This window comes from Sarcophilus harrisii, chromosome 1 (genome assembly GCF_902635505.1).
Source record: "Sarcophilus harrisii chromosome 1, mSarHar1.11, whole genome shotgun sequence".
Taxonomy (NCBI): domain Eukaryota; kingdom Metazoa; phylum Chordata; class Mammalia; order Dasyuromorphia; family Dasyuridae; genus Sarcophilus; species Sarcophilus harrisii.
In genome coordinates, this window is record NC_045426.1 from 319,855,517 (window position 1) to 319,879,738 (window position 24,222).

Genomic DNA, 24,222 nt, shown 5'->3' on the forward strand with positions numbered 1-24,222 from the left:
TTTTCCCACAACTAGCATGACACTGGAGGATAAATGTTAACATTTACCCACATTTAAATCGCCTTATTTAATAATCCCAACACTAAAAGGGTCTTCCGAAGATGCCAGACGCTTGACTCCCGGGCTACGTCACAGTTTCTAGGGTTCGCAAGTCCCTGCTGTCCTGCACCCCAAAACAGTAGGAGGCTATTTCCTAAGTCACCAAGCAAACAAACGCAGGTTGGTTCCCCAAGTAATACAAAGCAAGTCTGGCTCTGCTCGAAGACACCAAGACCAAACGCTGATTGCCCCTGGGTGGACTTAATCTTCGGTGCTTCGGACCTGTCCGGTCCCACCTCCGGGGGACGGACTCCCTTCCCCACAACCCCTAAGTCAGTGGCGACACTGTCTCTCTGAGCTATTTCGACCCAGCCCGGCCCCCGTAGCTCCCCTTCTCCAGCAGGTGGTTCTGGTTTTCTCCCCCAACTCCAGCCGCTCACGTCACTTGAGAACCTCTGCCCACGCGCCACCGCCGCAACCAACCGAGAAAATAAACAAACCCCGAAACGGACCGCTGGGGCGCGCGAGGCCCCTCCCCTTCGCTCCGCCCTAGACTCCCTCCCCCCCCCACCCCAGGTCTCTCTATACAGCACCGACTCAGCGGCTGCTCTGCCGCGGGCGAACTAGCCGTTCTCTCTTCTCGCCACGTGAAATCTCGCCCCTCTCGACCTGCATAGGGCTTTTCTGTGCTCTCTCCCCTTTTAAGCGTCTCCCGCCCTCCATCCCCCGGCTCCATAGCTCGACCTTTTCATCGCACCCGGGACCCGTTATACACCACCCCCCTTCACCCCTCCGCGGCCCTGAGAAAAACGCCGCGGCGCGCGCAGAGAGAGCTGGGGGTGGGTGAGTGCGCGTGTCGCGCAGGGCCGAGAGGCGCCCTCCGCCCCCCGCCGGCGGCTGGCTCCCCTCCCCCCACCCCCACTCCGGACCGTCTCGCGCCGCCGCCGGGCTCCGCGCGCTCTCTAGTCTCCCCCGCGCCCGCGCCCCCGCCCCCTTCCCCTCCCAGTTGACGGAGGAGCCAGAGACCCAACGCCCAGCGCGGCCGGCCCCGAGGAGCTGTCGCCGCCGCCGCCGCCGCCGCCGCCAACTAGCCGAGGAAGAGGAGGAAGACAGACCCGGGGGAATGCCGCGGAAGGGAACGCGGTGAGTTCGAGGAGCGACTGGGGCCGATTATGGGCCAGCTGTCTGAGGGGGACCCGCCTCCCCTCAGGCCCCGCAGCCTTGCCCTCGGCCTGGGGTGAAGGGCGCCCGGGGCAGCACCCGGGGGCGGGGGCGAGGCCCGAACTCGTCCGAAGGGATGGGGAGGCGGCCGCCTAACCCAGGCCGGCGGGTAGCGGCGACCCCCAGCCTGTCGCCGTCCCCTTCGAGCCTCCCCCTCCTCCCATCTCCAAGCGGGGAATTCGGGAAGGAGGTGGATGATTTTGGGCTGCCCTGACCGGGGTTCTTGGGTGGAGAAGAAAAAGGGAAACGGGTGTTCTTCCCAGGTGTGCCCCCATTCTCCAATGCCAGACCCCCTGCTACGAGTCGGGTTGTTGCGCCCTCCTAGGATTGTTGCTCAGTGTGTCCCCCTCCTGGATTGTTTCCCAATGATCCCCCCCTTTTCCCGAGTTGTTGCCCAATGAATCCCCTTCCCCTTACGCAGTTGTTGCCTAGTGAGTGATCACCACCCCTTTCCAAGGTTTTCCCCCTTTGAGCCTCCTTCCCCCGCGTTCCAGGTTTGTTGCCTAGTGAGCCCCCTTTCTGGATTGTTGCCCTGGGAGCCCCATTTCCTTCTTGGGTTGTCGCATCTGGAGGGTCCCCTCCCTGGCTTCCTGGGCCCGAAGATGCCTGGAGGCTCGGGAAGCTCGGCGGCCGTCCCTGCAGGTGCCTCCCCCGCGGCGGCGCGGGCTCCGCGCGGCCTCGAGCCTCGTGCCCATCCCTGCAAACTCCCCCTGGGGAGTGGGGAAAGCCAGTCTGGGGAGGGAGCGCGGTCGATCGGCTTGGTTTTTTTATCCATTTCTTTTTCCTTAGGTGTTGAATTCTCCTTCATGCCGGACTTAAGTCTAGCCCAGTCAGATTCCTTCCTTGCATCGCCTTGTGCTGTTAAGATTTTGGGCACCTGTTAACACCGTAGGAGTGGAAAAGTTGGCTTTTGTTCACGAATGAGGTATAGTTACTTTTTTTTTTTTTTTTTTTTTTTTGGAATGATGTGCTGTTTGTGCCTCCCACAGTTGATTGAGTTTGACTTAGACTTCTTCTTTCTCAAGAAGGAAGCTCTGGAAATGTTATGCTAGGTTTTTAGGCATCTTTAGAAACTGGATTTTAAAAATATATTTTTTTCAGCATTTCATGCTATTTCAGGTATCATGTTCTAATAATTATTTGACAAGATTCTAAATAATCCTTTGACAAGATAGATATGATTTTTTGATATATAGCATTTGGGCTATTAAAACATTTCATTCTAAATTAATAGAAATTTGCATTTCCCCCCATACATCCTCTTCCTCCTATTAAATGTCTTAATCCTGTGCATTTCTGATATCCCCAAATACCTATTATTAAAATGGCTTCTAGGGTCTGCAAGGGACTGTGCTAAACCTTCAGGATAAATTTAAAGGCAAAAAGGGAATGGTTCCTGCCTTCAAAGAGTTTGTTTTGGGGGATAGGGTAGGATGGAAATTTGTACAAATATAGTTCAAAGGAGATGAGGAAATGTGGAAGATGACTGTTTCTGAAAGAAAGAGATTTTGAAAGGTCTTGAGGAGAGGGAAGTGTTTTCCTGATGTGGGGATAGTTTGAGCAGATGTTCTCAAGCATGAGATTTGAATTTGGGAAACAGCTCCTGTGGGGTGTGTAGCTGGGAAGATGGAATAAGGCTGCTTGGACAAGGGTCATTGAGAGCCAGATTCAGAGATCTGAAAGTACCTTCAGAACTTTTTTTCATGCGTATGGCCATGATTTTCTTTTAATTTATATTTTCTTCGGGTCTTAACTAAATTTTTTCTTTAAACATCTTATTTTTTTATTATTTTCATTTCTGAAAATATCCCTTCCTTACCCTTTCCCAACAAACTACCTCTTATGATAAAGGACAAAAAAAAGGAAGCATTGGGAAGGCAGTTAAGCAAAATTGTCCAATATATCATTTCTGAGGGTATGTCTACCCCTATCCATTTATGTTTATCTATGTCCATAGTCTACTATCTCAGCACATTTTCTCAATTCTTCAAGGCCCTATCTTTTATTATAGTTATCCAATGCTTGCTCTTATCATTTTATTTCCTGTAGAAATGGGTTTTAAAAACCAAATTAATACCATTCACAACAGTATCAAAATTTATTCATATTAACATGCTAGATTTGCTGTTTCACATTTGAAAAGCTGATGTCACTTTCACATTGTGATGAGGCATCAGGACAGGACTTCAGAGGAGATAGAAGAATTTAACTATTAAAATAGAAGGTAGAAATAATTTATTTATTGTGAATCACCCATAGTACATTTTTAACTTTTTTTTGTAACTTTGTATACTTCTACACTTTATCCATCGTATATCTAGAATTAAATCTTTGTCCGTTAACTCATTTTTATAGTGCTTAAAAATTTACAAAGCCCTTTATCAGAGAAATATTGAAAATAAATTAATAAAACATATTCCAAAAGTTAAATAAAAATGTATTTAGAGTTTACTAATTATATGGCTTGCTTACCTCAGTATAGTTAAAAATAATTGCTGGCATAATAAGATTTGCTAAGGACAAGAATTTTCTAACATTTTAACACTGATAGTCAAGTGCTATTCAATAACATGCTCAGCAAAAATAGAGACTGGTACTCAGGTGTCCTTCTGGTCCCATCGCCATACTTAAATTTCTCTGCTATTTATAGTCACCTCTTGTGTGTTGTTTGTTTAACATTTTATTGATATCTCTAAAAAATTACAATTTTTGATTTTCTTTAACTTGTGTTTTTCTCATCTGCTTATTTGATTTTTCTTTTATACCAGCCTTATCTCACATTTCTTCCCTTAATATACTCTTCTCTTCTATCCCAACTGTATAACTAGCCAAAGCCAGAGTTCAGCACCTTTTTTTCACCTCTGCATTTAAACAAGCTGCCCCCATTCTTAGAATACTTTTTCACCTCTCTCTTTCAGGATTGTTCATTTTTAAGAGTAAAGACTTTCTTGATTCCTTTAAACTTGTTAATTTGAGGAAGAAAAGGCATCTTGGATTTAATTTTCTTTGTTTTTGGATCTCCCCAATAGAAAATAGGTTCCTTGCAAATTTGGACTGTTGTATTTTTCTTTTTGTCCCTAGTCTATTATAATTCAGTGTACATAATAAACACTTAACATTTTTTAAATTTCAGTTGTACATGTGTTAAGCTGAACCACTAACATCTTCCTATGCTGCCCTTTTCAGATTTTTTCCCCAAGATCCATTTTCTTATAAGGTTGATATAATTCTGTTGTGCCCATTCTTTTGCTTTCACCAAAGGAAGATTTTCTTTAATTGTAGGTTGATTTCTTTGGTCGATTTTATTGTTAGCTCGTTTGTGATTCACTATCTCATAAGCTACAGAACAATGCATTAGCTTTTAAATAAAACTAATATTCCTCCAAACTGTTGAACTGTCTTCTGGGCAGCATACTGGTATTTTCAAAGGATTCTGAGCAAAAAGGTAACTGCTCCATACTTCTTTTTTTTTTTTTTTTTTTAAATAATAACTTTTTATTGACAGAAACCATGCCAGGGTAATTTTTTTACAACATTATCCCTTGCACTCACTTCTGTTCCAATTTTTCCCCTCCCTCCCTTCACCCCCTCCCCAGATGGCAAGCAGTCCTATACATGTTGCATATGTCGCAGTTCATGTAAGTCTCTCCAAGTCTCTCTGTGTTCATCCTGCTGGTCATTTCTTACAGAACAATAATATTCCATAACATTCATATACCACAATTTATTTAGCCATTCTCCAATTGATGGGCATCCATTCATTTTCCAGCTTCTGGCCACTACAAACAGGGCTGCCACAAACATTTTGGCACATACAGGTCCCTTTCCCTTCTTTAGTACCTCCTTGGGGTATAAGCCCTGTAGTAGCACTGCTGGGTCAAAGGGTATGCACAGTTTGATAACTTTTTGCTCCATATTTCTTTATCCATTTTATGTGTTCTTCATTTCCTAACTTCTAAGAGGACTCCTGACATAGAGATGTAGAGTTAGGTGGATTATTCATCCCATTGGACTGTGCATATGTATGTTCTCCTGTGTAAATTGGCAGTCGTCGTCTTGTTTGTCAGTGGTCAGTTCATGCCCCCTCCTTTATGATTCTGATTTCCATGACTACTTAAACCATGTGCCATTTTTCCTTAATATCTTTTCCTTTAGGTTTTCTATTACTTTTTATACTCAGGAAAAGTCTGGCCTTTTATAAACCTTGCCAATTAGAGCACATCTTTCCCTTCTCCACAAAGTACCCTGCACTTTTCATAGAGTAATAGATGTAATCTTGGCTCTTCTTGGCAGAATTTGTTTTTGCTGTTTGTTTAGTGGCTTCTGAAAGTTACTTCTTTGCCTGCCAAATAATTTTGGGGGCAAGCATCTGTGTTTGGAGCCATTCCAGAAGCAGAACATCTTCTGGGAGCCTAGATGAACAGCCCATAGCTGAAGTTTTACATTTGATACTTTAAACCTATTTAGTTGTGAAGTGCCTGCTGCCTAAGGAAAGTTTTTACATAGCTTCTGCCATGATTTTATTCCTCATTTGCCTAACATGTTCATTCATGTCCTGACTTTCTTTCCTTATAGGGCCTCAAGGAGTCATGTAGTCTAAGACATGGAAATAAATTATTTACAGTAGTGATTCTGGGGGAATGCTTTCGACCACATATCTCTAAAATTGAGTTGTGAAATTTTTAGTCCATTTTAAATAATGAATAGTTTTAGAAGTATTAAAGTTTAGCACATTGACTACAATCAAAATACTGCTTTCAATTTATACTTCTTGAATTTATACTATAGTACTTTTAGAATAAATAATTTTATCAGTTTTTAGTGAGTCATTTGACTTGTTAAACTTTTAAAAATATTTTATTTTTCCTAATACACATAAAGATCATTTTCAACACTCATTTTTGTAAAATTTTGTTTCCTAAACTTTTCTTCGTTCCTCCCTTAGCTCCCCATCTCCAACATAGAAAGCATCTGATATAGGTTAAATATGTATAGTCCTCTTAAACATATCCATATTTGTCATGTTATGCAAGAAAAATCAGACCAAAAGGGAGGAGGGAAAAAAAACACTAGAGGGAAAAAAAAAAAGATGAATATATTACACTTTGATCCACAATCAGTCTCTGTGGTTCTCGCTCTGGATGTGATTGGCACTTTTCTATCCCATGACTTATTATACTTGAAACAGAATAAATATATATGAAACATATTTTAGTTGGGAGGTAAGATTAGATATTTTTTCCATATTGCAAAGAAAAAAAATTTCCCCTTCAGATCATCAATCAGAAAACATGCTTCTAGGAAAACTTTAAACTTGAAAATAAAATAGGTGTGATACCACCCCCAAATTATCACTTCTTTGAATTCTTTGTTTCAGTGATAAAATTAAATGGTAATTATCAAGAGTAAAGCTCACTTTAGAATTCAGATAGAAATTTAGATGAATGTTATTTATGTTCTATTGAATTTTTACTCGTTAAATATTTCCCAGTTAACTTTTTAATCTGGTTCAGGCTCACTGAAAAGTGTAGCTGGCAGCAGACACTTACTTCTTACTTAAAACTATAATTACTGATTTTACACATACATAAATGGTTAAATGATTTATTATTTCATAGTGTTTGTATTCTTTTCACTGGTGCATATAGCATATAGCAACCATTCTATACTTTCATAGAGTATTTTATGTGAATTGCTGAAGCCAAAAAGTGTTACCACCTGATGGCCAACATACTGGCAATAATTTAAGTTGATAAAAAAGAAAAAGCATGTAGTCTAACTAGTACTTTTCTAATTTGGTATAGGATTTGTCAAAACATGCATTCTCATGATCTCTCAATCTTTTTTTTATTATTATAGCTTTTTACTTACAAGTTATATATGCATGGGTAATTTTACAGCATTGACGATTGCCAAACCTTTTGTTCCAATTTTTTCCCTCCCTTCCCCTACTCCCTCCCCAGATGGTAGGTTGACCAATACATGTTAAATGTTAAAGTATAAATTAAATACAAAATAAGTATACATGTCCAAACCGTTATTTTGCTGCAAAAAGAATCGGACTCTGAAATAGCCTGTGAAGAAAATCAAAAAGCAGGCGGACAAAAATATAGGAATTGGGAATTCTATGGTTCTTAGTCATCTCCCAGAGTTCTTTCGCTGCTTCAATTCATTACTGCTCCATTGGAACTGATTTGGTTCATCTCATTGCTGAAGATGGGCAGATCCATCAGAATTGATCATTATATAGTATTGTTGTTGAAGTATATAATGATCCTCCTGGTCCTGCTCATTTCACTCAGCATCAGTTCATGATATGATCTTTAAAAAAAACTATTTTCACATTATTAGAACTTTATTAATAGAGACCACATAGGTTAGGTATATGCAAATATCTGTTGAAAGTCTTAATCTTCAAATGATTCGCTTGTTTATAAGTGTTTGGAGCAGCTGTTTCAATATTTTTTTAACTTTATACATCTATAATTTGTTATCTTGTTTCTTCTGAAAAATTATATAAAATTGGACAATTTTTGAAAGAATTAAAATGAGTAAAAAGGAATATATAAATAGTTATTATTACAAGGTACCTGGAATGAGTTACAAAAGTTGAGCAAGAATTTAGCTCTTAATTTCTTGACAGTTCAGGCAAAGAAGGAAAAGCTGGGAAATGTTTGCTTTCCATTTTCTGATAAAAATCATCTGGTGGAATTTTTCCTTAGTATTAATCTAATGGAGAAATTTGTTGTGTGAATTCTTATATAAAGGATACTAGATCTTCAACCCCACAAATATTGCAGCCTATAAAATCAGCAGTGCTAATAAACAAACTTTTTTTTTAAACTGAAGCATAATATAGAATCTTTAAAGTAAACTAGGTATGGTTTTTTTTCTTATTATCCAGCATAATATAAGGAATGAGAGAACTAGGGAAAATGGATAATTAACATATTTCCCTCACTTTACCCTTTTCTCTTCCTCCCCCTATCTCTGCTCTAATCTCTCATATTATTTTTTCTAGACATAGGAACTTAACTTTACTTGACTTCAAACAATTCAGTTGAATTATATGTTGATAATATTCTTAGCTCTCGATTAAAGAATGATAAAAATATGCTTTTAATATTATATTGACACAAATTAGACAATATATTAGAAGTTTAGAAGGTCTAACTTTTCTTTATACTGACAATACATTTTTAGACCTAAGTGTCTTAATAAGAACTTTATTACCTGGAAGAGAGTTGGATTCTAAGCTAAAGTCATAAATCTGCTAACAGAGTCATTGAGCATATGGCATATAAGAAGGATCATATGTGTTTGGAGCTGACTACAAAGATTCTTTCATTTAAAAGCCTTGGAATTTTTTAAGCTTTCAATTGAGAGAGTCCTCCATAGAAGAGAGATTTTTTGCCTAAAAAATTTTATGCACAGATGTTACCAAACAACTGCCTCAGCCACAAAAGAAAGTCATTTTTCCAGTTGAACATCTGATTATAAGTTAAACTCTTTATCTTGATGGATGTGCCAACATTGTTTAATTTAAATAAGCATCATCCTCCTTCCTCTAAATAGATAAATGAAATGACCTATGAAATATGTATTATTTACTTTTTATCCAGCTAAGAGTTGGAAAATGTCAAATTTGGTCAAATAAATTTTGGTGTGTTGCAAAAAGATTCCGTGGTATTATAGAGAGCTAGCCTTAAAACCAAGGAAGACCTGAGTTCAAGACCTATCTTTGGCACTTGTTGGTTTTGTGATTGACTCTGGGCAAGGCTTTTTAACTTTCAGTATTCTATGCAACTCTTGTTGCAGAAAAGATACCAATCTGCGTTCATGGAAAGAGTTTATTCACCCAGCTGTTCTGTTCCAATGAAATTATAGATCTAGTCTCTATCCTCTTCCTGTGTTTAATGTTTGAGACGAGTGGCAGATATAGCTGCTTCATTTTAGGATGAGAAAACTGAGGCTCATAGAAATTGTGACTTAGCTGGTTAAAAAAACCTAGTAAGTTTCAGGGGCAGGGATGTTTAAAAGTGCAAATTCAGTCCTTTTTGTATTTTATCTTTCTCATTGTCTTCATGGAAATGTTAAAATCGTCATAGAGGAGGATACTTCTCTTTTTATAGCTAGAGAATATCTATTCAAAAAACTCTAAATCACTATTAATTTGAGAAATTCAAATTAAAACAATTCTAAGGTACCACCTTATATCATATTGGTTGAAATGACAGGAAAAGATAATGATAAATGTTGGAGGTAATATGAGAAAACTGGGACACTAATATGTTGTTGATAAAGTTGTGAACTGATCCAGCCCTTCTGGAGAGCAATTGGGAACTACACCCAGAAACTCTGCATACAAGGAAATCATAAAGGAAGGAAAAGGACCCACATGCACAAAAATGTTTGTAGCAGCCCTTTTTGTGATAGTAAAAAAAATTGGAAAATGAATAGAGAGAATACCCATCAATTAAGGAATGGCTAAAAAAGCTGTGGTATATGAAAGTAATGTAATATTATTGTTCTATAAAAAATTATGAACAAGCTGATTTTAGAAAGGCCTGGAACGATTTACATGAACTTGATACTAAGTGAAACAAGCATAGCCAGGAACACATTGTATGCAATTAACAGCAGGAATGTGCAATGATCAACTAGGAAAGACTTGGTTTTTCTCAGTGTTTTAGTGATTCAAAGCAATCTCAATAGATTTTGGATAGAAAATGCCATCTGCATCCAGAAAAAGAACTATAAGGAGATTGAATGAAACACATACTATGTCACTTCATTTTTCTGGGGGTTTTTCCCTCTCCCCTGATTTTTCTCTTTTGCTCTGATTTTTCTCTCCCAACATGATTCATAAAGCAATGTGTGCTAAAAATAGATAGATAAATGAAGTTAAAAATTCTGAAATTTTCTTTTTGTTTTTGGACTTCTGTCTCTCTGAAACAACAGTCACGAAGGATCAGCAAGAAAACCTTTAATTGCCTAGATGCTGTTTTAAAACAGCTATCCGTAATAATCTATATGATGTGGATTTTGCTCACATATGTTGTCCAAGTCTATCTTCCTTTCTGCATACAACCACCTTACATTCAGAAAGGCACTTCCTTAAAGTATGCATTCCCAAATGTTCTGCTCTTGTATTAAGATTTACAGGAGCAGCTAGGTAGTGCAGTTGGATAGAACAGCAGTCCTGACTGAAGTCAGGAGGACCTTTGTTCAAATCTGGCCTGAGACACTTAACACTTCCCGGCTGTGTGACTCTGCATATGTCAATTAACCCCAGTTGCCTGGGGCGGGGGAGGAGATTCACATTAATTTCAGTTTGAAGGCCAATAACAGTAGGGATACTAGTATATTCTGAAATTGTCATATTTAACCAAAATATTTTGATTAAATATGGTTAAAATTGGTAAATTTTTGTCATATTTAACCTTATTTTGATCTCATATATTTTCTTGAAACCTGCCTGCTTTGTCCCTGTGCTTAGTATAGTGCTTGGCAAATAGTTGTAAATGTTCATTGACTGTCTGACTTGTTCCTTGTTCTAACTATTAGGACCAAGCAGAGCAAATTTGACCCTTATTGAAATCATAGCTTATCAAATACTTAATAGCAGCTATTGTAATGAATCTGGGGGGTTAAATATGAAAGATAGTGTCTATTCTCAACTAGCTCACTTTCTTAGGGAAGCAAGATCACATATGAAAGATTTTACTTGGAAGTGAGATGTGTGAAGGTCCTATGGTTCTTCTCATGGTCCAGATGGCAGCAAAGCAGATGGTAGCGCATCAATTTCTATGTTATTTCCACTGATAAAAATCATATCAGTTTCTGATATTGAGCCATTTGCTAGTGCCAAATTACTGGGTGGGAGAGTAGTTGGGGAGGTGATGGTAGTTTTTTGGTGAGGCAGTTGGGATTAATTGACTTATATGGCATCATAGAGCTAGTAAGTGTTAAGTTTTTGATGCCTGGTTTGAATACACATCCTCCTGACTTCAGGGCCAGTGTTGTACCCCTTATGCCATCCTCCTGCCTTCCCTCCCCCCAAAATATTTGAGTAGCAAGAATTTTCTTCTCAGTTTTTAATAGATTTCGCTGTGGAACCTTACAGAAACAGTTGTTGGGCCACTTCTCCATAGGGGCTGCTTTTCAGGATAATGGCTCTGTGATTTGGACTGGAAGCATTGACAATCTGTTATTACATCTTTCTAGTTTTGACCATTGTTCTGGAGAACTGGTGCCATTTCATACTTGTATCTATTCTAGTTAAGTTTGTGCTATTTTATCTTATTTCTACCTTGGTGAGCTTGTCACCAATAATAAAATGTAGACCAATAGCCAAGAAAGATGATGCCTGGGCTTTTCATTAGAAACTTTCCTCTAGGTTTAGTAGCCCATTAGTTTATTTTTGAAACTATTCATTCAAAGTTCTGAGTATTTTTTTTTCTATAAACCTAGTTCACATTTGTCAGTCTTGTCAACAAAGTTTTGTCAAATGCTATGTTAAAATATAGCATATGGCAATCTGAATTCTACTAGGCTTATAATGCTGTCAGAAATGAAATTTAAATTGGTGCATGACTGTTTTTGATGAACCTGTTTTGGCTCTTAGGGATCACTGATTCCTTTTATAAAAATGCTCACAATTTATTTAATATGACCTAGTGTTTTGCCAAAAATGTCAGGTTTACTATTTTGAAGATTGCATTGTCTTTGCCTTTTGAAAATTGCAACAGCATTTATCTCCTTTTTTCTCTATATATAACAGTTTTCCTGTTAACCACTTTACTCTTTCCAATTTAAAGATATTCTTCATAGTAAAGAAAATAGGCCAGAAAAGTTTATTTTTCTTCTGTTGGCAGGACACATCTGACTAAGGCACTTGTCCTGTCCCTTCTTTTTTCTTTCTTTTGCTAAAATTAGTGTTTTTATTTTGGCATAAGGTTGCTTCTGACCACACCTACTTTGCCAAGATTAATCAATATGTTTATACAGATTGACTTTAGAAACAAGTAATTTAAGATAATTCTTATGTCTTAAAGATACATAAATATGTGTGTCTACAGAAAATTTAGAAAGGTCTAAAATGACCTAATTAAGAGATAAGAGCATTGTATAGTAGATAAAAGGGTCTGGCCTTGAAGTAATAAAGGTTAATAATAAAACATAATAAATTCAGATCCCACATTTTTTGGGTAGTTTCCTTTCTCAGTTTTTCTTATTTTAGGCCTAAATTTGCCTTATACAACTTTTGTACTTTTTAGTTCTTTTCTGTAAGGAAAAGATGAACACATTTTTCTCAATTGTATATCAACTTCAGTAGATCTCTGTTAGAATTCATTCTGTGTTGTACCTCTCTATATCATGTCTCCTTCTTCCAAACTTCCCTATTTCTGAAGTTACTTCTATCCTTGGATTCACATAGACAAAGTCATCCTCAGATATTAATTCCCTTATGTATATGTATATAAACAATATGTATATACTTGCCAGATCTTACCTCCACAACTGTTAGTTCTGCTCCTTTCACTTATTACAATAACCGCAAAATTTGTCTTGTCCAGTCGATTTCTCCAGTTAATCCTCCATATAGTTATCAAAGTGTGATATTCCTTAAAACACAGGACTCTGTGACTCCCCTCTTTAAGATCTGTTGGTTTCCTGTTACTGTTAGGATAAAATACAAGCGTCTCTATTTGGCATTTAAAGTCTTTCACCTGACTCCAAACCTGCTGTTTTAGTCACATTGTACATTATTCTTCTTCATATATACATCACTCCAGGGAAACTGACTTTACTGTTCCTCACATGACATTCCATTGCTGTGCTTTTGTCTATTCATAATCCATAAATAGAATGAGCTCCTTTCTCCTGGCTCTTAGAATACCCTTATTTTAATTTAGATTTAAAATTTTAAAAATTATCAATAGTATTTTGTTTAACCCCAATACATTTAAAGATAGTTTTGAACATTCATTTTTGTAAGACTGAATATTCTAAATTTTTATCCCTTTTCCCCTCCCCATGGTAGCAAGCAATTTGAAATAGGTTAAATATTTGCAATGCTTTTAAACTCTTTCCATATTTGTCACACTGTACAAGAAAAATCAGACCAGAGTGGGGGGAAAGGGGAACATGAGGGGGGGGGAGAAGGTGAAAATACTATTCGTTGATCCACATTCAGTTTCCTCTGTTCTCTTTTTGGATGTGATTGACATTTTCCATCCCAAGTCTTGCCTTGAATTGCCTTGAATCATTGCATTGTTGAGAAGAGCCAAGTCTAGAACAGTTGTTCATCACATAATCTTGTTATTACTAAGTACATTGTTCTCCTGGTTTTGTTCACTTAACTCAGCATCAATTCATGTAAATCTTTCAGGCTTTTCTGAAATCAGCTTGCTTATCATTTCTTACAGAACAACAATATTTCATTAACCTTTATAGAGCATAACTTATTTCAGCCATTCTCCAATTGATGGGCATCCACTCAATTTCCAGTTTCTTGCCACTACAAAAAGGGCTGCCACAAACATTTTTGCACATATGGATTCTTTTGGATCAAAGGGTATGCAGAGTTTGATAGTCCTTTGGACATAATTCCAAATTGCTCTCCAGAATGGTTGGATCATTTCACACCACTACCATCAATGCCTTAGTGTTCCAGTTTTCTCACATCCCCTTCAACATTTATCATTATATTTTCCTGTCATTTTAGCCAATCTGACAGGTGTGAGAATGTCTCAATTTGCATTTTTTTAATCAGTAGGGATTTTTTTCATATGACCAGAAATGTCTTTAATTTCTTCATTTCAAAATCATCTGTTCATATTCTTTGACCAAAGATTCACTTTTTTCTCTCAGAATTTCAAATACCTCTCTACTGATATGACCTTTCCTTGATTTCCCCCCCACCCCCAGCTACTACTGCCTCCTTAACAAATTGTTTTGTATTGATTTTTTTATGCATTATGTATATTCTTATGCTTATGGTGTGTATATGTCTCATTTCCTTCAGCCTAAATACAGTCTAAATTTGAATCTCTGTGCCATTCTGATTGCCCTTTTCTGGATGTCTATCAATATCCCTTTTAAACCATGGCTTGGATTTTAGGTGGCCAAATTCATAGAAAGCTGACTCTTGGAATCAAGAAGACTTCAGCTCAAATCTTAACTTTGTTAGTTAATAATGCTCAAGTGTGACCCCTGAATAAGTTACTTAATCTTTTGTATCTCACTGTTCTCCTTTGTAAGAAATGGAGATAGCATTTTCCCCCACCATGAATATGAGAATCGTGTTAAAACACATTATTAACCTTAAACTTTCATGTAAATATCAGCTATTATTAAATGAAGCATGTACTGAAATAAACTGACCAGGACAGAATACAGTAAAATACTTTTTTATCACTTTCTGTTTCTGGCCTGAATATACTTGTTTTATTAGATGCCATATCCTATAGTTGGCTCATCTTAAACTCATAGTTCCCTGAAGCTCCTCTGACTTCATAGACAAACTGCTCTATAGCTTCAGCTTCTAATACTTTAGCCCAGTCTTCTAGCCTATTAACATTTTTTGGATGTTGATTGCCATTCATTATTTTAGCTGTCCCTTCCAGATTATATCATCTGTAGATTGGGTAAACATGCCATCTATTACTTTACCAAAGCCAATGATAAAAATTTTAAACCCAGAGACAAGAAAAAATCCATGTTCTGTCCCTTAGGCTCAAGCAGAGTAAGTCTAATTCCGCTTCCATATGATAATTCTTCAAATATTTGAAAACAGTATGTCTAAAATAGAATAGGGTACAAGTGTATACCAGAGCCTAAGACCTGATAGACCCATTTTACAAACACACACACCCACACACACACAAAATGTGCTTTATGCACAAACATCCTCACAAATGTGTATATTTGTACATTTGTACAGTGATGAACAAACTAACATCTTTCTGACTGTTGTATTATAAAGATGAATGACTATAAAATTATTTCAAAATTTTCAACTCTTTCCTCATTCTACAGATAGATACTTTTACATGTCCTATAAGTGTTTATAGGAGAAAGGAGCTCCAACTTATTATTTTCTAGGAATTTAAGAAGGAATATGTTGAGAAACATTTTATTTACTTCAACTTAAGAAATTAAGTACCTACTTAAGGACTACTTACTCTGGTAGTAACCCTTCCATAGTGTAATTTATGATGGCAGATAATTATGATTTTGTTAGTTTATGTTGCTGTTTCATTCCTTATTTTAGTCGCTTATTTCTTAAAAATACATAGTTTGCTAATAAGTCTGTGTGTGTATTAATTAAATACATGGTAAGGAAAAACAGGCTTTTTAGAAAGCATATTACATTGATTCCTCTTATTTTTCTTACATTTTCAGGAATTATTCTCTGATAGACTTTTCTTAAGAGAATCATCTTTACAATGGCTTCAGCTGTGATCAGTTCTGTTCCCACTACTGCTTCTCGTTTTGCCCTTCTGCAAGTAGATAGTGGCAGTGGTTCTGATTCTGAGCCTGGGAAAGGCAGAGGTCGGAATCCTGGAAAGTCTCAAGCATTGGGGAGCAAGCCAACCACAAATGAAAAGAAAAAAGAAAAAAGAAGAAAAAAGAAGGAACAGCAGCAGAGTGAGGCAAATGAGGTAGCATGAAAGTTAACTGGTTTAAAGGGTTTTTATAATTTATATGAAGACCCAAGTTCACACACTTCTTTTCATTATTATGGAAGACTTGACAGTTTTTCCAAAAATTTTCAAGATGAATTGTATGATAAATATTTTAAAGTAGATTTTTTTACTTGGGACAAATAAGAGTGCAAAAGTTGATTGATGGGCAAAAGTATACTTTAACTGCAGTTCCTGTAGACTTGTGATGGAAAGTGATATAAGAAAACTATGGAGATTGAATGTGGATCAAAGCATAGTATATTCACCTTTTTGTTGTTATTGCTTGTTTACTTGATTTTTTTCCCTTTTGATCTGATTTGTGCAGGATGACAAATATGTTTTGAAGAATTGCACATATTTAACCTCAAAAAAAGTATACCTTAACTTTGGAAGAACTTGGACTTGGTTCAAGTCCAGCCTTTGAACATATTGGCTTTGCAATCCTGGGCAAATAGTTAACTTTACAGCTTCACAGGCAAATTTCTAAAATTTTAAAAGTTTGATAATAGCTGCCAGTCTGTATTAGTAGAAGGAATTTACTCACTGAAAGTTCTCTATACTTCTAATGACAGGACTGGATCACCTATCTATGCTTCCTCCTTTCCAAGTTCTCAAAATAATAATGGAGGAAGTTAAAAACAAATATTTGGCACATATGAATATCCTTAATGAATTTTCATTTTGTTTTGTTTTTTAGAAAAACTGATCAAACTGCTGTTTTTTGTTTTGTTTTTGCATTTACTCAACATCAAGAAGGGTTACTTTTAGAGCATATGTCTAAGTTAAGTGGACATAGAATGGACTAGGAGTCAATCTCAAGACTAAATCAGACTGAAAAGGAGAATGGACTTTTCAACTGTAGCATCTGACTTAAGGAAGTTTTTTGTTTTGTTTTGGTTTTTTTGCTGAGGCAATTGGGGTTAAGTGAAGGAACTTCTTCTATTCTTTACATTCCATAGGGGTTCTCTTTTTTCATCCTATTTTCCCTGCCAGTGTGTTCTAGATAATTATGAAATTATTGCAGTTGAAATCATGAAATATGGTACAATGAAGTAAGTATATTATGAAATATTATGAAGTAATATAATTATGAAAATAATGCCATTATAATAAAAATAACAAAATAAAAAGCAACTAAAATAAAAAATAGTTGCATTGTAGAAGGAACATACATATCTATCATCTTCTTGTATCTTTATCAGAATCTCTCATTAATGAGGCAGGTTAACAGATATTATTTAGATTAAACGACTTGGATTTGAGTGCTGGCATTACCATTGATGAATAGTTTGACTTGAAATAAGTCACTTAACATCTCAGAACTTCAGTTTCTTCATCTGTGAATTGGAAATAACTTACATAGCTTAACTGGGTTTTTAGGATCAAATTTATAATGTGGGTAAAGCACTTGGTAAGTATGAAATATCATATAAAAATCTTAATAATGGTTTTTGTATTATCTTGAGATTCCTACTATGGCTGCCATCCCATGTTGCCTTAAAAGTCAGATGAAAATTTCTGATCCTGGGTTTTTTTTTTTTTTTTAAGCCTTTCATTTTTCCTTTCTTTCTCTCTCTTTATCTTGATTTTTAAGTGGAACTACTGTTAAAATTTTATATTGACTTCAAGAATTAGTTCCTCCATCACATTCAGGTCAGTTTATTCAGGGTTGATCAGGTAATTAAACAAACTTTGATTTGTTAACCCTTTAAAAGTAACTCTTTTATGCCTTGTAATTTTGTATTAAAAGCAGACTAGTTTTTCTGTTCTCCAATCTTAATAATTTTGTACTTTTGGAATAAAAGGAATTAAAGAATTGATAAAGTAGTATTATGACAGAGTGACTATTTTAATTTTCATTTGTCAACTCACGAATATGAGCAAATTAGGACCTAAAACAATATTTAATTATGTTTTCTTATTTGTAAAAATTAGATTGATTTAATTTTTAAAATCCTTTCCAGCTATAAATCAGATGATGATAGTGTAATGCTTCACAATTTACAATATACTTTGAATCATGTAAGACCCTCACAAATTTGAATTAAATAGTAAAGATAATCTTTTATAGATGAGAAAATTGAGGGTGCTATTCATATAAATAAGTCCTTTGTCTAATGGCATATAACTTCTTATTGGTGTTGAAACTGAACCCAAAGTATTGATGCCCAATCTTATATTTTTATCACTATCTCACACAGCATCTCAAAATAATATTATTAGTGCCCACAAATAATTTCAACAAATTGTTGTTTATTTTGATTTAATGATTGGTTGAGTAGTCAGGATCATTTTAATCTCCAATTTGTTATTACAAATAGTATAGTATATTTACTATAGTTGATTAGTTGATAGCAATGCATATGAATTATTGTTGTTGTCCTTTCAGCTTAGGAATATTGCTTTTAAGAAGATTCCCCAGAAATCCTCCCAAGTAGTTTGTAGCTCTCAACATGAGCTTTCATTGCCAAACCCAGTACAGAAAGACTTACAAGAAGAAAATTGGCAGGAGTGGAGACAAAGAGATGAACAGGTACAGTTTTCCAGCTTATTATTTTTTCTTTATTCTTTGATGGAGTTACAAATGTGAATGTATCTATTTCAGATTAATAGAGAAATGAATTAACATCATAATAATATATCTTCATCTTTGCCACTTTGTCGATGAATAATTATAATTACATTTACTGTAATGGAATGAAGTTTTTCATAGTTTTGTATCATCCTTTAAGTTGTGCTACTTTTTATACCAAAATTCCATCACAGCTGCCACTGTGATTAATCCTCTGTCTGTACTAGATTAATCTAATCCCTCTTCCATATGACACAACTATAAATGTTTGAAGGAGCTTATAATGAATTTTCTCCTCTCCCCTCCTAATTTTCTCTTTTCCACTTGAGGTTTTTAATCTCAATTTCTTAATATAATTCCTTATAGTTTAATTTATGTGCTTATTTGTGTCTTATCTTCCCCTTTACAGTATAAACCCATTGTGGATAAATGCTATTGAAAATCTTAAAGTAACATAAGAGATTTAGTGGGGAGGGTTGTTGTTTTTTCTCCATAGAAAATTAAGAGAAGGCATTTTATGGAGAGAATGTTACCTGAACTCTGCTTTCAACATGAAGAAATGTAGAGCAGATGAATCTCAGCATGTAGGAAAATGCGTCTAAATTGCATCTAAAGGCACCGAGAAAAGGAAAGACGAGATCTGGGAATGGAAAGTAGTATTTTGCTAGAATGTAGTGTGTAGAAGGGAACAAGCATGAGAAAAGGGCAAAGTATGAAGAAGCCACATGCTTAGAAGATCTTGCATTCCAGATTGAAGAGTTTCTGCTTTAAATAATAATGGAAGCCCATTAAAGTTTTTTAAAGTTTTGATTAGAACAGTTATGTGTAAGATGACTTTGGAAGCACTAAATTGATTGTAGAAAGACTAAAAGAAAGGAGAAAGAAAGATTATCAAGGGAGAAAATATAGAGGGGGGGTTTAAAAAAAAAGTGGTAAAGAAGAGAGCTTTAGTGAGTACTTCTAATTTGGGGAATAGAAGGAGCCAGGAAAAGATAGAAATGTTCAAACATCCTGTTTTAAATTTCCTTTTTTTTTCCTTTTTAGTAAAGGATCAATATTTTCCACATTGAGGGACATTCTCTATGTGTAAAATAATTGTCCTCTAATATGTTTCTCCCCTCAAGTGGATTTATGTATAGGCATGTGCATCTTTTTGATATATAGTGCCTGTTCAACTCCCTTTATGTCAGATTTGTTTTTATTGAAAGTATGATCTTCCATTGCCAAATTCTAATCGTAGTTCCTATGCCATGAAATCCATAATGAAACCATAAGGTTGCATTAAAAATTGAGGTTCTTTTTATTTATCAACCATACTTCATATTCGTATATCCGGTAGTGCCTAAGATGCAATATACCTCTAGAGCATGCCAGTAGTTTGGTGACTCATCAAAAAATAAAAGCATCAAAAATTCTTTCAAATTTGATTTGAGACCAATTATATCAATTTACCTAGGAGGATATAGAGAGCAAATCCAAGCACATAGTGTGCTCTCAGTGCTCTGTGAATCAAGTACTGATTTCTACTAAGTAAGTTGCAATGCAGTATACACGTAAATTCATTACACTGACTAGTCAAACATATGTGCTTTTAAACTTATGATATTATGAGCCAACTGTTTTAAATAACTTCAGTCCTTCAATATTGTAGGCAGTGTGGGAGAATTTTCTGTAGGAGTTAGATGTGTTTAAAATTATCTAATATCATTAAAATACCACCACAAAAAAGAAAGTTTCATATAGAATTACTTGAAAAATTTCAGAATTTATATATTCACCCAAATGTTATTCCTCAAATTTATTTTGTGAAGATATGTACTGTTCTAAGTGTTCAATTGATGTTTAAGAAATGTTATTCTTTTTTATTGGTTCTTCATTCAGTTTGATGAAATTAAAAGGTACAAGGCTCTGGAGTTCTTTGAGAGGGATTTCATATTTAGTATTTAGTATGCCTACTTGCACTTTACTTCTAAAGACACAGGAACCTCAAGATGATTGGTGGGCTGGATCTCAAAAGAGTGAACTCTTACAAGAGAATCTAGGCTCTTTGCGCTCTCTCTCTTTCTTGCTTGCTTAGATTTCCCCTATTCACAAGACAGATGAGCCACAGAGTAGATCTGCATTGGGGTAGGAGTGGTGCTCAAAATAATCTGACTCTATAGATGGAGTTTCCTATCTGCCAGGAGCAATTTGATAACTACTAATTGCAGAAATACAAGATAAAAGAAAGACATACTTGAACACAGCTTGAGATTACAGTTACAGGTAGTCTCTACTGATAGTGTTTGGGAATCCCAAATCCTGTGGAGGACAGGATAATTTCACATTGCCTACAGAGAACATTACCCTAAAATCTAGCTTTTTAGACGGAGAACAGAGATTTCCAGGATAGCTGGAAGTTTAGAGATGTAGTTGCTAAGTTCAAGAGCTTGAACTTTCTAGAAACATGGAGTTTTGACCTGCAATCCATGAACTTATTTTTTATATTTTCCAATAAACAGTTATTAAGCACCTACAATGTGCCATGCACTCTGCTAAATATGTAGGGATACAATTTTAAAAAAAAATTTAATAGCCTTTTATTTACAGGTTATATGTATGGGTAACTTTATAGCATTGACAGTTGCCAAACCTCTTGTTCCAATTTTTCCCCTCCTTCCCCCCACTCCCTCCCCCAGATGGCAGGATGACCAGTAGATGTTAAATATATTAAAATATAAATTAGATACACAATAAGTCTACATGACCAAACCGTTATTTTGCTGTACAAAAAGAATCAGACTCTGAAATATTGTACAGTTAGCCTGTGAAGGAAATCAAAAATGCAGGTGGGCAAAAATATAGGGATTAGGAATTCAATGTACTGGTTTTTAGTCATCTCCCAGAATTCTTTCGCTGGGTGTAGCTGGTTCAGTTCATTACTGCTCCATTGGAACTGATTTGGTTCAAGGGACACAATTAATAAAAAGATAACTGTTCTCAATGAGCTTACAGTCTTAAGATTTTGATAACTGCATTTCATATAATTGATTTCCTTTGCAATGCTTTGTGTTTTGTTTTTTATTTTACTTAAAAATATTAATTGGTGAAGAGGAGGTGAGATCTATAAGCTTTATGAAACTCTGAAGGAGTTCATGACACAAAAACGAATATGAATCCCTATTCTCAAGACAGAGGGATTTTCTCATGCAGTATGCTGAATGGAAAAAGAAGGGGATCATCTACATACAGCTTTTTTCACCTTCCTCTTTAGACAACAAGGCTAGTAAGTTATGCAGGCAGTGAAGTTCCTATGGAAAGGGGATTGTTTGTTCAGCAGCTCCCAAAGGGGGAGGAATCAACAATAGAGTGGTATTAGTATTGGTTGTAAAACTCCATGGAAAGAAAAGGGGACCAAGATGTCAAAGTGTTATTTATTTCATAGCAATCCAGTGTGAGTTCTTTTCTTAGAAAAATTGATGAGGTATTTGAGTACTTTGTGTGTGTGTGTGTGTGTGTGTGTGTGTGTGTGTGTGTGTGTGTAGATATCTGAATTGTTTATATCATAAGCATTGTTTCTTGATTGTAGGGGAGTTGAGGATCCCTTTTTATCCATATTTGGGGAAATTTACATATATGACAGTATTAGGAATATACTAGATTTTTCTGGACAAACTGCTATGGGAGCTTTAAATCGAAGATATATATATATACACACACATATATATATTTATTATAACTTTTTATTGACAGAACATATGCATGGGTAATTTTTACATTGTCCCTTGCACTAACTTCTGTTCCATCTTTTCCCTTCCCTCCCTCCACCCCCTCCCCTAGATGAACCCAAGATATTTTTAATTGAGTTTATTTTTTTCAATGAACAATGAAATGAGAGGGCATTTACTCTCCCTTTTACTTTTCCTCAAAAAGAAAAGAAAAAACAATACCAAGCATTTATAGCCAAGACAAATAGATTTCCACATTGGCCATGACTAAACACTTATGTCTCATTCTGCATATTGAATCCATCATCTCTCTGTCAGAAGTGGGGAGGGGTGACGTTTGTCATCTTTTGGTACTATAGAATCATAATCCTTCATGGTGTCTATCAGAATTCTTAGAAAATTTCTTGTCTTTACAAATATTGTTGTATGAATTGTTCTTCCTTTGCATGAATTTATTCAAATCTTTTCAGATTTTTTTGAAACAACTCTCTTTTCATCATTTTGTGTGGCATAATAGTTTTCCAGATTAATTCATCTACCATAATTTGCCCAGCCATTCCCCAGTTGATACTTATTTACCTGAGAGATGCTTTAATTTTTGTTTATTTTTTTAGTCATTCAGAGCATTTTTTATGAGGCTACTCATAGTTTGGATTTTTTTTTTTTTCTTTGAGAACTACTTGGTTATATCTTTGGTATCTTGTCTGGTCATTTTTCAGTCATACCCAACTCTTTGTGATCCCATTTGGGATTTTCTTAGTAAAAATCCTGAAGTGATTTGCCATTTTCTTCTGCAGTTCATTTTATAGATGAGAGTAACCAGAGGTAAACAAGATGGAGTGTCTTGCCCAGGGTCACACAGCTAGGAAGTGTCTGAGACTAGATATGAACTTCAGAAGATAAGCCTTCCTGACTACAGGCCCAGAATCTTATCCATTAAGCCACCTAGCTGCCTCTTATATCTTTTGTTTATGTAGCCCTTATTCTTATTAACTGCATCAGTTTCTTTTACCTTGGAAATGAAACTTTTATTAGAGAAACTTGCTGCAAAGATTTTTTTGTCCCAGCTAATCATTTGGCTATGTTCAGCCAAAGAGAGAGTATGATCTTTTTCATTTGGGAAGGCAGGAGAAAGTCAGTCTAAAGCATCAGACTTAATCGGTGTGAACCAGGGCCAGGATATTTGAGGCCAGGGGATATCTGGGTTCCAGGCCACATAATGATATTAATTAATTAAATAAAACATTTTTTCAATGCCCTCCTTTGGCATTGAATTATCATCATTAGGAGATAACTAGATAAAAATAATTAGGCTTCAAAAATTTTAGTCATTAAAAAAAGTTAGGCACTGTATTAATCATTAATCATTTAATAATTGTATTAATTATATGCCTGAATATTATTTTTTAAAAATGAAAACCATCCTTAAAGAACGAAATTTTACTTCATTGAGGTTATTCTAAAGAAAACTGAAACCTGTCAAAACTGTTCAGTTCCTTTCTTTCCTCTGCCCCCTCCATTTCCTAAAATGTTTCAAGTTGGTCATACTTGTGAATTAGTACCCATTTGGAAATTAAAGTTTTGGTATATATATTTGAGAGGAGAGCAGTTATAGTACTTTGTACTTACAATTAAAGCTTCCCAGTTTCTAATGATTATTAGCATTATAAATAACTGAAGCAAAATAGGAGTTGAATAGTTTAGATTCTCCTTAATTGTTATTTATTTTAGCTTTACCCTATCTATTCCAAGCTGCAGTCCTATCCCTTCTTTGTTTCTCTTTTTTTCCCCCCAAATCAGCTTTATAAAACCTCTTTATTGTCGTCACCATTCATTGCTGGACTCAGTTCATTGGACTCCTGACACTATTCTTAAGGGAACATGCTATTATTCATCCTAAGTTAGATGCCTTTCAAAAATGTCTCTTTCAGATATGAGTTTGTCAGGGAATTTTCTGTGCATTGATTTTTCTTGATTGTTCTTGTGTGTT

General features: G+C 35.9%; 1 protein-coding gene across 5 annotated transcripts in view; it reads left to right on the forward strand.

Moving 5' to 3' along the window:
- Positions 1 to 627: 627 nt before the first annotated feature.
- GKAP1 (G kinase anchoring protein 1) overlaps positions 628 to 24,222 on the forward strand; it is a 63,294-nt gene continuing 39,699 nt past the window's right edge. For 2 of the 5 annotated variants that reach the window (XM_012543064.3, XM_031945472.1), the window contains exons 1-4: positions 631 to 1,182; positions 2,050 to 2,185; positions 15,670 to 15,929; positions 18,343 to 18,486. In XM_012543064.3, the coding sequence (XP_012398518.1) occupies positions 15,714 to 15,929; positions 18,343 to 18,486 (360 nt within the window). In that variant the 5' untranslated portion in view covers positions 631 to 1,182; positions 2,050 to 2,185; positions 15,670 to 15,713. Of the gene's footprint in view, positions 1,183 to 2,049; positions 2,186 to 15,669; positions 15,930 to 18,342; positions 18,487 to 24,222 lie in introns of all 5 variants that reach the window. The other 3 variants (XM_031945474.1, XM_031945473.1, XM_003761813.4) reach the window with 3 other exon arrangements.